Source organism: Falco biarmicus, chromosome 7 (assembly GCF_023638135.1).
Source record: "Falco biarmicus isolate bFalBia1 chromosome 7, bFalBia1.pri, whole genome shotgun sequence".
Taxonomy (NCBI): Eukaryota; Metazoa; Chordata; class Aves; order Falconiformes; family Falconidae; genus Falco; species Falco biarmicus.
In genome coordinates, this window is record NC_079294.1 from 72,481,964 (window position 1) to 72,496,682 (window position 14,719).

Here is a 14,719-nt window from a genome sequence, read left to right on the forward strand (position 1 = left end):
TTCCATCTTTGCTTTTAAAGGAAAGCATTAGGCTTCTGCAAAAAAATGCACCTCCCTCCCCTAGACATTCAAGGTATCCCCTGCAAAATATGGGAAAGGTGGATATTTACCTCCACAAAACATTTATAGTTTTACTTAGACAAAGGGGACTTCTTTTCTTTACCACCTGGATGTCATTTTACTATCACAAGACCCAGGTATCTCTGCCATTTCTAGGCAAGGGAATCAATCCCACAGCACATCATACAAGTCAGAAGCTGCACAGATTCACCCCAGTGTCATGGTTTTCTGTGCTATAAAAGTCATGAAGTGAAATGTAACGATAGTCAGACCTACTACTAATATCAAGCAATAGCAACAGAAGCCAGTGCTGCTTTCCTTCCATCCTTTCCTTGCTACTTCTACTGCACAACCTCGTAACAATTTCAGTTAGTCTACTTTACAGGCAGCTTATTCAAACTGTTGCAATCAAGAAAACACTCATGAAATTTCCTGCTGAGAGTGCAGACCACAAGTTGAGTTCAGATTCCAGTAATAAAATAAAAAAAAGAAACCACACAAACTCAATCAAGGCTTCCACCCACTGAACTCTACAAACCGCCCCTCAACAGGGCAGGAAAACGCTTCAGCTAGTTCCACTTCTATCCAGCCTACACTCCATAACTAACATAGAGCCACTAATGCAGAAGGATATGGGAAATCGCTAGTCAAAGCAATCGATACAAAAACCAGCAAATTGGTATCAATGAGTGAGTCAGACTTCAGGAAGGAAGGAAGGTAACAGAATAAAAACTCCTATTCAGACACTTTTTAGCATGAAGAATTAAAATGGAGTTAATCAAGGTTCAGAATTATGAAGGACATTACTCATGCAGTAACATTGCCCAATACAAAAGAGAAGGAAACTCATCGCTCCACCATGTACGAGCAGTCATCCTACAACTGGACAACTTAATAAACAAAGTGACACAGGCTGACATACCAGCTTAATCAAATCTTATGTTTGAGGGTCAACTGCTATCAGAGGGCATACAACACACCCTCCATCACACTGTACAGAGGACTTCCTCTGACTCACGTATTAACTATAGCTATAGGACTTGGTGAACCAGTGGGTTGACCTAGGTAGGAAGTCCTAAATTCCTGCGTAAATCAAAGGAAACAAAATACACAAAGCAGTTAAACAGGGTTTGGAAAGACTGCCTAGCTTTTATTCTGCTGTCATGCTGACCAAACTGGTCAAGGAGTCTTTCCTTCAAGTACTGTGGCATAGGTTTTCCAAAGCTAAACAGGAAGCTGAGACATGCTAGTATCAAAACAGACAGTTCAAGACCAACATCTCTGCTGCCTTATAGCCTCTGTGCAGTTTTTTTTTATATAAGCCAGTACATTCGAATAACAAATAAGTAACAACAGAAAAAGAGAGGAAAACCAAGCAGCAGCAAATAGTCATACTCACATAACTGTATTGTCATCAACTAAGATATCACAGCCATGAGCAGGGCATGAAATGGTCTGAAAAAAACCAAAAAGGTTGTGAAAAGAACAGTGTTTATCCTGGTTTTGCATCACAAAGAATTCCAAGGCAACAGACTCACCTACAATCCACAGCAAAAATAGTACATTGGCTCTATCATCAAGTCCCAGATGTGCTACTGTGCACAGCACAATTCCTCCCACCCAGAGCAAAGACACCTGCACAAGTGCCATGTAGTTCCCTCCAGCTTCACCCACAGCAGACTGCAGCTCCCAAAGCTTTAGGGCTTGGGGTTTTTTTTGTTGTTCTTCTGGGGTTTGGTTGTTTGCTGGTTCTTCTTTTTTAAACTTTAGTGGGGAAGAATTCTCCCCTCTCTTTCCCCTTCCTCTCCAATACACAACATTTCCAGAAGTCAGTCATGAGGTAGCAGAGTTGACATTTTACCTGTCCCATGCCTTCCTCCATTATTTTGGTAGTTAAATATTCACTCCAGCACTGCATACAAAACTTGTGTCCACACTCTAGGCCAGTAAAGTACTGCAAGGACAAAAAAGACATTGGATCATTTTATCATGTGGATACACTCAAATCATTTTGCCCTTCTTGATGCTGTGCAGTTTATCACATCTCATCCCTCACACCAAACTTGAGACACTCTTTATTTTGCATCACCACCACTACAGAACATTGCCAATGCAGCTGCAGTCATGCTTTCAAAGCCAGACTTTAATCCCCAACCCTAGCAGCAAGGAAAGGTGTGGCTGACGTTTCCATCCTGCTTGCCTATTTAAATTGGTCCTTGTTTTAGGGGTATATACAGAGCATAGTATGGCTCTCCTCTGTTTTACTCTTGCAAATGAGTAAAATACATGCACCATTGCCACACAGGTCACAGTTACAAGATTATATGGAGTCGTCTTTTTTCCTATTTTTTTTTCCACTTGGCTTGATATCACATGTGGGTGCTGCCCAGAAGTCCCAGAATATGCACACCAGCTATGCACAGCCACTAATTTAGTTCCCTCTTGTGTAGGAAACTAAGTGATCAGCGAGCAGTCTGCCTAACTGGTGAGCACTAAACAACAGAAATAGAATGGTGTGACGCTTTTAATGCGCATGCATAAAGTTTGCCAACTTGCTTGATAAACTTCCCCCTGCAATCCAGATGCTCATCAGATGAAGACACTAAAGATTCTAATTGGCAGGTAAAAATCACGAAACAAAATTCAAATAATGATTAGCTGTTGCAGACAGCAAGAAGGACAACTTCACCTGTGTATGTTACCATCTGCACAGAGTATGTCAGGATATCATCTGGCATTAAATGATTACACAAGCAGTGGAGAGCAAACACTGCTAAGGAAAGACTGAAATAAAGTTACTTTTCTCAGGTCATCTTGAAGGTACTTTATATCCAGCGCCAGGAGCAAGGACAGACTGTATTTGAAACACTTCAGTCATACCACTATGCAGGTTAGTATTTGATGGCTTAGCTTTCCAAACCATCTTATTCTCAGACAGTACGATAAAACAAGAGCTCCACCTTGAGACATCATCAACTTGTATGAAACTCCACAAGTGAAAGAAACCTGTACCCTCTGCAGAGCAGCCAGAACAGCAGCAGGATGCTGGTAATTAAGAAAAAGAGAGTCCATTTTAAGAAAGTGACCTTCTCCCTAAACTGCCTCCTTGACCATTACAGACTCAAGATTATAGCCACCACATTGCCCATTTTGTTCATCCAACACCGATACGTTATGTTGGTTACACTCATCTTTCAATGCTACAGCACTTGGATTGCGCAGGGAAGGAGCTTGTTAGCACCTTCTTCCCACAGCCTCATAATTTTGTGATTCACACTCATCTGGCACTCCTGCCATCACTGAACACACAGGTTTGAACCCGAGGCTTGGAAACATGCTGTGAGGCTGCAGCCAGCAGATTCGACTCTGCCTGCCATGCCTACAGCCTGCCAGAGAGCACTTACCAGAAGCAACAAGGCAGTTAAATCTGACCCGACCAGTCAGCAAGGAGAGAAGCGAGCTGAGCATCTGACTTCATGCCCAGTAAAAACAGAGATACCCACCCAAACCTTTGCTTTCTTTGAAACAAAAAAATAAATAGTGTCAGCCCATGGTTCAAGGAGAGAAGAGGCCAACAGCTACAGAGGTGCCAGGTACACCAACTCCAAGACTGAAAAAAAGAAAAACCTTCAAATTTCTGAACCATTACTGAGCCAGCTAACAAGGTATCTGATGCTCCACAGATGCTGCTGTGACCAAGTGACACCCCCTGGAGATGCAGGGTTGTGGTAGAAAAGCCCCAACATCTGTAACTTTTGGGACACCAACAGCATACAACCATCCCGAAGACAGTACTGACTTTTCCCAGAATGATGGCTTCACCACATGTGATGGGAAGCAAGCACAGACAAGGGGGATCATCCCTTAATCAACCTAAACACTCCTGCAGCAAACACACACAAGGAAGCGCTACAGAACATAGGTAAGCACACATCTTCGTTTAAGACTTGTTTCAGTTACTGCAGGCAGCGAAAAGGTTTGCTAAATGCCCACATAGAAGGGAGCCACCACTTCCTCCCAGGCTGGAAAGAATTCAGAGTATCTTTCAACTAATTTCTTTACTTTGAGGGAGTTCCCAATTATTTTTGGCTAAGCAGACAGCAGATGTCAAGGGAGCAAGCAAAAAGGCTGACATAAAACCATTAAGTGCATCGGGTAACAGCAACTTCTGAAACAGCATGTTATCACAGGGGGTGGCTCTACTTTCACCCTATCTATATACTCATCACCTACCTTCCTTACAAAGCCAAATGCTAGCAGCAGCATGCTGCCATTCGATACCTGTCCCTGCTTGCTCTTCTGGTAGCATCAAACTGATCGAAGAAGGGATCAGCTGCTCCAAGGTGTTTACCATGACAGCCTCACACAGGCTTTCTTTACTTCAGTAACAATGATGACAGCACCAATAGACAAAGTCATGGTAAAATTTCTTAACAGGCATAACTCAAAACTCCCAGCTTTACACAGGCTGAAAGGGGCTCTCAAAAATATGGCTTTGGGGTGTTCGGGACAGGGGAAGCTGACCATTGCACAGGATTTAAAAGCTGAGATTTCTGGCTAGGTATTGAACATAGCTTATCCTTGAATTTGTAATTCACATTGACCAAAACTGCTTCAAAATATATTTCAAACCAGATGGCTTACGGACACCTTAGACAGAAACACTACAGTCTTTTACAGAATAATAAATACTAGTTTTCCTACGTGCTCCATCTTTTACATATGGCAAAGAAACAGAGGTTGCCTCTTGACTTACTCAACACCAAGACACTCCTGCTCACCTGCAACATCTACCTGCTCCATCAGCCAAGAAACTGCTCTTCTAATAACTGAGCTGCTACTATTTTTTATGTGGTATTTGAACCACAAAACCAAGAAGTTAGTGTGCTTTGTGCAGTTCTTTCCAGTAGCTAGAAAAACTGCCTCCCAGGCAGAACACATACCCCTAGCCAGAGGAAAGGCATATTGTTCCCACCTAGCACAGCCACTACATTAAAAAGGGGAGAATAATATATCAGGAACATGAAAACTAAATTAGAAGTTTCCAAGAGGACCTATTCTAGAGATGGACGTTAAGATGCCGAAGATGTGTCCTCCCATTTCTACCCCTAAGTCCTCCTGTTTTCATAAAAATGCTGCATAGCCTAAAATCAAAATTATTTCCTTACTACCTATGTGGAAAGTCTGCCATTATTAATCAACAGGATTTCAGCATAAGTTAAGAGGGTCAAACAAATTTCTCAAGCTTGTCTTTGTTTTTCAAAGCACCTCTTTATACAATGCAAGTAACAATTCTTAACACCTGTTCTCTAAAAAGGAAGTCAGCACACACAAGGCTTAAAAGGAGATGCACAAAGTCTTGTGGTTACTGGCTCAAGAGCAATATGATCTTAACACTGAACATCTCAGTGGCCTGAAAGTGGGCTTTGCTCTGCTCTACCTGCTCCAGAGCAAGGAAAAGGCTTGCAGGTCAGGCTACAGCAGCAAGGGTACTTTATTCAAGGCTACTAATAAATCCCAAAGCTCATAATGGTTTCCATTCTTAAAGAAAGCAAGCTCATAAAACACACCCAGAGCAAGAGTGGAAGCCTTATGTAAGGGCTGCTTTGCTCTCCGAAGGTCAGGCAGACATTATGGTGTTTTGGAGGGTCAGGATAGTTCCACCAGGAACAGTAGGTTCCAATAAAGGAAGAATTCCTCACGTATGTCAGCACCCTGCCTTTTGGCAAAGCCACAAATTCTCATATTCGAATTTTTCCACTAATCTTGTTTTTTTCCAGGATCTCCCATCATTACGTCCTGCCCCTGCAAAGTCACAGCGAGCTGCTTGCCTGTACAAAACACAGTAGAAGGTAGAAGCCTGGACATCCGATTAGCATATGGGGAAGTCCAGTATTTGTCAACAGCTACAAATAAAGTAGCACCATCACCAATCTTACCACAAACCAAAAGGCCGATTTAGAGCCCCAGCAAGCACTTCTACCCTAACCTTTTCTGATAAAGAAGGTATTGCACAAACATCATAAAGGTCGAAAGACATCCATATTGGTTGTGTTTCCCGAACAGCACTTCGTTTTACTCCTACTCCTATTCCGTTTTATTCTAGGCTTTCTAGCTAGACCATTTTGTATCATTATTTATTACTTTCATAAGCTGCTTCCTGTCTTGTTGTTCTGTTTAAGCAAATCCCTTTGCCCATTGTGCTTTTCACATTTTTTTTTCTTTCACATATCATTTATTTGTATGTCTTAATTGGTATCTGACCTTTGCAAAAATCGCTTGGTCTACTGCTTGCTTTTTTTCTGAAGAACTTTACTACAGTGCTACCCAGATCCCAGCATCCTCAAAGGTTTTTGCATAAGGGATAATAATTTTATTTGAAATACAATCCTGTTTCAGGTAATCTAATATTGTTTGAGGTTTATTAAAAAAAAAATTTGTCAAACCACACAGTAAGAATTAAAGAGAATGCATAAAGCACTACAAAATTCTGTGCCCCCTCCATATTACTTGGATCACTGCAGCAGACAAGACATAAGGTTTATTGCATTAAGGAACAATCCAGAACACTGTTTTTTAATGCATATACTACAGACTAGAAGATTCAATTAAAAAAGTGACATATCAGTTTCATTTCAAAGGCTTTTTTTAAAACACTGTTGGAGAAGTCCTCCCAGACTTCTGCCCAAAATGCTGTTTCAGATAGAAAAGTTTGGGGAATTACTGGTCAGATACCATCTTGGGTGCCAGGTACTCACCGAGTTTGGGTAGTTCAGATAGCAGATCTGACAAGGCATATCCTGGGCTGATGACCTTGTGTTCATCTGGCGCGTTCGAGACTTTTTACTTGGATTAATTACATGACACTCTGCAAAGAGCTTCTCCAAGTTGCCATCAAAGTACCTGCAGAACACAAGAGAAGAAGAATTTAAACTACCTTTCCTGTAAGTAATTTTTCAAATTCTATTTGGAAGTTAAATGTACAAAATTTGTCTTCATATTTCAAAAAAACACCTGCTACTTTTAACAAACTCTTCACTAACTTAACACAACACAACCCTGACCACAGACATATAAGACAACTACATTTCAGAGATTCTGGATTGAATTTCACACTCCTGAAAATTCAAGCACCTTCAATTCTTCAGCTGCATTTCAAGTAATTCATGGTTCTCCACAGTGATTACTTTGCATTAAAACTCCAGGACAGGAAACTAGAACAAGGATGTCCTATTTCACAGTCCAGGTATCAGGACACCTTTCTAAGTTCAACTCTCCTTTCAGCTTAAGCCTTACATTTTTTCCTAGTATTCTAATCACCAAAACATTAAAGAGGAGGCACGAAGCAGCAATCAGTTACACTTTGTGATCCAGCAGGTCCCTAGTTCCTGTACTTTATGTTTTCCTCCATGTACTCACTCTACAGAGTAAGTGTGCCCCAAAGAGGTTCTGACTTCAATTTTGGTACTTCCTTCTCTGATCTAAGGAGAAATGCGTCAGCAGTCAGACACTTGGTTCAGCTGATAGAGCACTTCTTCATGGTCACCTGTCTCCAGTTAAGGCAACTGCAGGACTGCCTTTCACACACTTCAGTCATCTCCAGAGTTCAGCAACAACTGCTGCTCGGTCTGGACTCTGACCTCCAGTGAGACTAGTCTTCAATTTCACACTGAACACCCTGCCCACATCCAAAGCTTGCACAGTCCATCTCTTGGGCCTAAATCTTAGCCATTTAAGTCCTTTTGTCTCCAGTCAACCTGGGATATTTTAACAACCTCCTAAGAATATACAATTCCAAGTTTACAGTGCTTCCAAAGATAAGTATCTCGGAATCTAGGTATCAAGGCACATAAACTCATCACAAACCAACCAACCAAACAACAAAAAAAATCTGCTGTCCACAGTAGATAGAAGAGAACCAAGACCTTCTGCTGAGATAAGAAGATAGTAGCTGTATCTCAGAAATGTGGGACTAGACCTAGTACACAGTATCTAACCAAAACACCTCTGGCTAGATCATCTTATCCTGCAGTACTCCAAAAAGCGACAAATCTTTAGCAGCTCTCTTACAGCATTACCTACCAACAAAACTTGACTTAAAAATTATTCATTTCACAGCTGGTTCATATGTTCTTGATGCACTTCACATACTTTAGATCTTAATTTTCAGGACACTGAATTTTGAAGGTAGTGGTGAATTCTGGCATTGCAGCACACGTGAAGCTTTGCCACTGTTCTTCAATGTTACCTCAGGGATTTAACTCAACCAAGTTATTTTGTTTGCCTTCAGGATTACTTAATATCTAGAAATTTTATCAAGCAAATTCAGTGCAGTCCCATTATAGGCAGTATTTTTTTATTCAAGTCATGGATAAATACTAACGCCACAAAACATTTCCAGCCTTCAAACTGTTCTTACATGGCGTACTATCAGTGTAGGCCATCCCCCATTGAAAAAGAGCAAAGTCGGGTGTGATGTTTGCAAAGAAAATAGTTTTGAAGTCAAATGCTATGATGCAACTTTAATACTGGCATTCGTGGTCAGCTAAATGCTTATGGAAATAGCGGAGACACTTGTAATGGTGGGCTGTCTTTTAAGGGTGCATATCCACATCAGGAACCTGGCTTTACCACTTGTACCAGGCACTTCTATTTTTATGAAGTCTGCAAAAGCTACTCTTCTGAGCCATGACACCTACTGCCCTACACCAAGACAGGAAGTCGCCAACAACTACTTTTCACCTGGAATTACCTATCCCTTCTAAATACCAATGGGTAACTAATTCAGAACCACCACACCCTTTCCAGGCTTTCAGTTGTTTCCCAATAGCAGGTAGAAAACAAGTGACCTGACATTGCGTGTTTCTTAGGGCTAAAGGCTAGCGGTAAAGTTAACTCTAGTAAGATGCACAGATTGGAGTCTTTAGCCAGTTCAAACATTTCCAAAGTACCGACACAGTTCAAAGTATGCACATGCTTGCATTTTGGTACAACAGCCACAGCCCATATAAAATCATTTCCATATCAAATGCCTGGTCCCTCCCTACTCTTACACAGGCAGTAAGACACTCAGCCAGCGCCACACAGATGATGGAAATAATGTTAAGTCTAAGATAACAAATCTGCACTCTTAAGTCTTACAATATTCACTCTGCTCTTTGGGATCATGATCATCACTTGTAAGCCTCCCCAGTGTTGAGGAGAAATGGGGTACTGCATATGTTTTAATGCATTTGCTTTCTCTGCTGCACCAGGGTGTGCTAAGCAAGTAATTTCTACATATCTCTCTCGGACTCAAAATCATGCTGTCACTGGACAATAAGAACTCCAGAAAACACAGAAAAAAACCTGGATCTCCCTGAAAACACACAGTTCCAATAGATGCTCCAACACCTCCCTAACTGCTCCACCACTCCTTATGCAAACACACCAAGCGCCTACTCAGGAGACTGTTCCAGTTCCTTCAACGGTTAGGAACAAACCTTAATTCCAATTACCATGCCTTTTTTCCCCTTGTTCAAGCATTAACACACACCATCCATTTAAGCAGATCTCCCTTCTCCTTTCCCATGTTCTTCCGTCAAAGGATTCACAGACATCAGCTTCTCACATGATATTTCTCCACTGTCCAGCAAATTTCCTCAACCACCAGTTTCTATTTCCATTCATTCTCCTTGAACTCAAGGAGACCAAAACAAATGCAATTCCAGTGAAGATTTTACCACGATCTCATACAATTTCACCTATGTTTCTCCTGCAGATCTCTCACTTAATGCATCCCAAACAATGTCTACCTTTCTCCAGAAGTCCTTCATGGTAGCATCTTCATTTTAATCTCTTACTAGAAACTCCATATTGGTTTCCACCTCTGTTCTAATGAGACCTATCGTAAAACTTTGTACCGCTTTTGTTGCTAGGATCCTCTCAGCTGTCTGGGGGTTTTGCCTATATGACGTCTGGATCCTTCTCTGAACCAAATGCCTCCAAACAGATTTGTGCCAAGTCATTCATTAACACTAACCAACATTCATCCCAAAGTTAACCAATAAGAGACTTACCAAAGGTTCCATCTAGCCTGCCACTTCCCTTTTGAGCAAAGTAATTCCATACACACCATACTAATAGCTGAACTCGATGTGTGCCCTGTATTTTATATAGTACAGTTGCATGCTATCATCACTGCTGTGAAGTGTGGGATAAAAATCCCTTAATTCCCTTCTCACTTCCTTCACAACTCCAGGGGTTTTGATTTTTCCTTAAGTTGTCACCATTGCTTTTAGGTAGCTCAGTCCTTATTTTCATCTTAGGGAGGAGTGCAGCACCTTTATCAGCTTTTTTTAATCCTCTGCCCTCTTCTCCCTTTGCAATGCAGTCATTCAGTAATTCTAGCACTTCTGATACTTGAGAAATACTACAGTCTATTCAACCAACATTATTAGGCTCTTTGCTCAACATAGCTGAATTCAATAACTGGTTCTAATAGTTTTTCAAAATTCATTCTCTTCATCGTAAAGTTGTTTCCTCTGCTATTTTAAAATAGACACACCAGGAAATCATTTTCAAGTTCTACTATGATTTCTTCACTGCTTACCAACACCAAATCCGTAAATAGTATCAAGTCTTTTTGACAAAGGGATCAAGCTGTCAGCTTCTTTATTTCCTCAAAATTTCCGCCTGCTGTTGATAACTGCCTCATCACAATTCTCTAGACATAATCTAATCCTATCCAAGGGAGGATCCAAGACAAATACCCAAAACCCCTTTTCACTGGAGGGGGGGGGGGGGAAGGTGGCTTCTGGTACATACTTTGGGATACTCAGTCTCTCAGATACAAAGAGCATTTGTGAATATCAAGAGAGTCACTGTACTCACAGTAAAAGATATCTTCACAGCAAAATGCCTGCCATACGCAATTTTTCACCTGTTCGGCCTCTGGTGAACAGTGTTAAGTACTTACTTGCCCAAAGGAAAGCAGCCAGCCAGGTACCTACAGTGAAGAGTCAGACCCTGAGTGCAAGGGGAAGAGGCAATCTGGGCCAGCAGCCAAGCCACCAGGGCTCCTGGCACCTGTCCTCTGCTCAGTGGGAACAGAGACTTGCAGCCACCAAAATAAGCACCTAACAAGGGACTGCAATACTTCTGTCTGTACCTCCAAGAATTAAATTGGGCCTTCAGTTACATGCTGAAATATTTTTCTTTTTTTAAAAAGTGACCAGGGGAAGGTACATAAAGCAGTAGAGCTGCATTTTAGTCTCTTCACCATGAGGACATTCATCCCCAAAACTCCCCTCAGGAGGGACAGATGCTATCAGCCCTAATAAAATTATAAGGTAATCGAGATAAAGTTAGAAGCTAAAGCACTTCCTTTACTTATTTCTGAGGTTACCTGGTGTATCTGCACCTGCTAGTCTCCTGCCTCTATTAATCAAGCTTGTGAGACAGAGGAAAACAGTATTTAACATCTTTATTCTCCAAAACACATGCAATACATCAGAATCTGTACTCAAGTACTTCCCACACTACCCACTCCCATACTACAAACAAATCCACCCCAAAACACCTATTTTGCTTTCAGACACAGTCAAATTAGTGCTTCACCAATGGGATAGCCACAATTGAAGAACTGCCCTATTGCTTCATTGTAAGTGGAATAAATACCTGTAACATATCTGCCATGCAATTACTTCATGACAAAGCTGGCACAGACAATAATAACCTGTTTATTAAAAACATGCATAACAATACAAAAAAGCAACGAAGAGGTTTTCATGTTTTAAAACACAGAAATTTTCATCTCACAAGGTCAGACCTCACCACACTCAACACTTATCAAGAAAAAAGAAGCCACTTGATTTATCTGCTTTACTACAGGCAAAGTTTGATAAGGCTGCCTGTCAGGTCATGCTGACTCACGATGAACTAGGGTAAAACAGACACTGGCTAGGTACCGAAAATACATGCTATTAAGCAACTAAGTTCAAGCTCTGACTTGGTGTGAAATTAGGCACCAAAAATTGCACCCAAACATTACATCTTAGCAAGCATTAAACCCACCCAGACTGCAGGCAACAACAGGAATTTCCTGGGAAGTCTTCCTAATGGTTATTAAGAGTAAAAGAGACCAAATTTATACCAGTTCAACCTAAAGTAAGAGTACACCAAGGAAAAAAAAAAAAAAAAAAAACCACACAACACAACACCCAACATTTAAGCCTCCAACAGTGTTACAGAACATGGGTTCACTTGGCATCAAAGAAGACTGCGTGTAAGCACTTTTACTTGGCACCTGCCCTGGCTCCCCAGTATGAGCAGATGCTCCAACCCCGGGGTCAAGCTCTGCCCGGGTTTAGCCCACACTGCAATGGGTGCACATCCACAGGCAAGCCAGCACATAAATTCAGCTATTAGTAAGCCAGAGGTTCCCAGACACAAGACTTCTTTTGGGTCAGACACTGAAGACTCAGCGAACGGACAGTGTTACTTTTTCAAGTAAAATATAAGGTTTGGGGGTTTTCCCCTTTAAATTAGTGTTTAACTTTATTTTTTTTTTTGTCCAATTAGAACATGCCTTTCTACCTCACCACAAACGCTTCACAGTTTCTCAGCTCATTTACACTAGCACAATGCTGCTCTAAGTTTTGCTGGACACACACAAAGCCAAGCAAGTCTCAAAAGTGATTGCTGTTTTGAAAGAATAATCAAGTCTAAATTTGGGCTTACTGATCTTGTCATGTTTGTCTAAGCAAGAGCCACCTCTATTTTAGCAAAACAATGTGAGGTACAGCTAGCTCATGGCATTACTTCCAGCTCCATCGCTATCAAACTGATTGGTTTTCATCCTGGCTGCTGAAGTAATCACCTGCCTCTCACCCTTGCCTTCACCTATCACTTGCAGCAATGACAAAATCTTCCAACACTAAGAGCCAGCTCTCAGCCTCTTCCCTAGCCTCCTGCTCCTGCCTTAACACCGCTGAGCATCAGCAGAGTGCTGCAAAAGGCTTCATGGAAGCTATTTGGTGAAGTAGTGACAGAAAGCAGCACCAGCTACTTGAGAGAAAAAGGTTTTAAATGTTTTTCTAATACAACAGGACATTATTCAGCAGCGAAATCGTGAAATATGTCTGCATAAGCAAGGATCACACATTACTCACAGGAGTAATCCTATAGAATTAAGATAAGTATTTTAATGAATATGTACCAAGAGTACATGTTTACCTGTGGACTTTGTAAATATTTATGTTTACTTAAAGTGTTTGGTTGGAAACTGTAATAGCCTTAACAATACCACCTCACACAAGAAGCAGCTGACACCCTCCTTCAAAAAAACCCACGGACCAATTTTATTTTTTTTTTTTAAAATTATTTACGGCAGCCTTAAACAAGCTTTCAGTGAGAAGGGAAACAAACCTATTGAATAAAGGGATGACATTTCAGTACACTTACACAGAGGTATCTCAAAGTGAGATGGAGGTAGCCAAGGAGACTGAACTTTAGCCTGACCAAAAGAACCAGCACAAGAAGCTCAAAGAAGTGAACACAAGTTACAGAGAAGGAACTAAATCAGAATGCTTAACAGTTGTCATCAGACTTAAATAGCCTCAATGTAACTATATTTGTTACACAACGCTTCCGTACTTCCAACATTAAGTAAAAGAGGTCAATCTCAGGAAAATAAAGCAAAGTCTAAAAAGCTTTGAAAAAAAAAAAAACTTCAGAAGGAAAAAAAAAAAATCTAGGCCAAACAAAACTAAAGAGATACCTGAGCACCATCACTAGCTGAAAACGTTACATAAAGGGGGTTAAAGGTGTCCTAAATCCATTAGCCCAGAACAGCAGAAATATTTAAACTCCAAACCCATCTACTAGCAGACTGGAAATCTGTTCTCTTCCAGACTTGCACCGTGCATGACAGAATACCAAGCTACACTGACTCAGCCCATAGCACAGCACAAAGCGCCTACAGGCTGTTAAGCAGTACTTAACAATTCAACAGTACTACCAACAATTCTGTTTTACCAGCTAGAAAGCATCCTATCTTCTCATACCCTGATCATCAGGCAAAGGAAACAGTAATTGAAAGCCAAACAATCCTACCAGGCACCAGAGTCCTCCTGCCCTCACCCCCACCCACTCATTTATGTCTCCTAACACTTCTTAAGACCAGCAAAAGCTGTAACAACCAGTAAGTCCCTGTACTGCCTTCTGATCCAGACTACTCTCCTAATACTCCACTTCAACAGAATTCTCCAGTTCCCTCACATTCTTTTCAATAGCAACAATGCACTGGAAAAAAAAAACCAAAAAGTGCATTACCACTTCAGCTGGACTTCGCTTCCTCTGTATAATAATGAACTATAAAAAGTACCTTTACCAGCTACACTCCCCAAAAGCTAGAAATCAAAGATCATAAATACCCATAAAATGCTCTGCTCTGAGAGGGAGGCAAAATTCAGATCCCAATTGACACACTCACTAAAGAAAACCTAGAGCTGCAAAGATGAAGGCAAGGCAGATGCACTTTACCAGTACCCTTATTCAGTCAAGAACAGTGTATTCTCGGCAAAACTAACAAATAAACATCAGGAATACACATGCTAGCACTGTATGCAAGACCAACTAAACCCAAATCCAAAACAGTTGCCACACAACAGGAACCTGT

The 14,719-nt window shown here is 41.2% G+C and overlaps 1 protein-coding gene across 6 annotated transcripts in view; it reads right to left on the reverse strand.

The window, feature by feature from the left end:
* The window catches only part of ARIH1 (ariadne RBR E3 ubiquitin protein ligase 1), a 61,340-nt gene that overhangs the window by 20,454 nt on the left and 26,167 nt on the right, over positions 1-14,719 (reverse strand). For all 6 annotated transcript variants that reach the window (XM_056347179.1, XM_056347178.1, XM_056347176.1 and 3 more), the window contains exons 3-5: positions 6,819-6,963; positions 1,922-2,014; positions 1,460-1,515 (exon numbers count right to left, since the gene is read on the reverse strand). In XM_056347179.1, the coding sequence (XP_056203154.1) occupies positions 1,460-1,515; positions 1,922-2,014; positions 6,819-6,963 (294 nt within the window). The remainder of the gene's footprint in view (positions 1-1,459; positions 1,516-1,921; positions 2,015-6,818; positions 6,964-14,719) is intronic.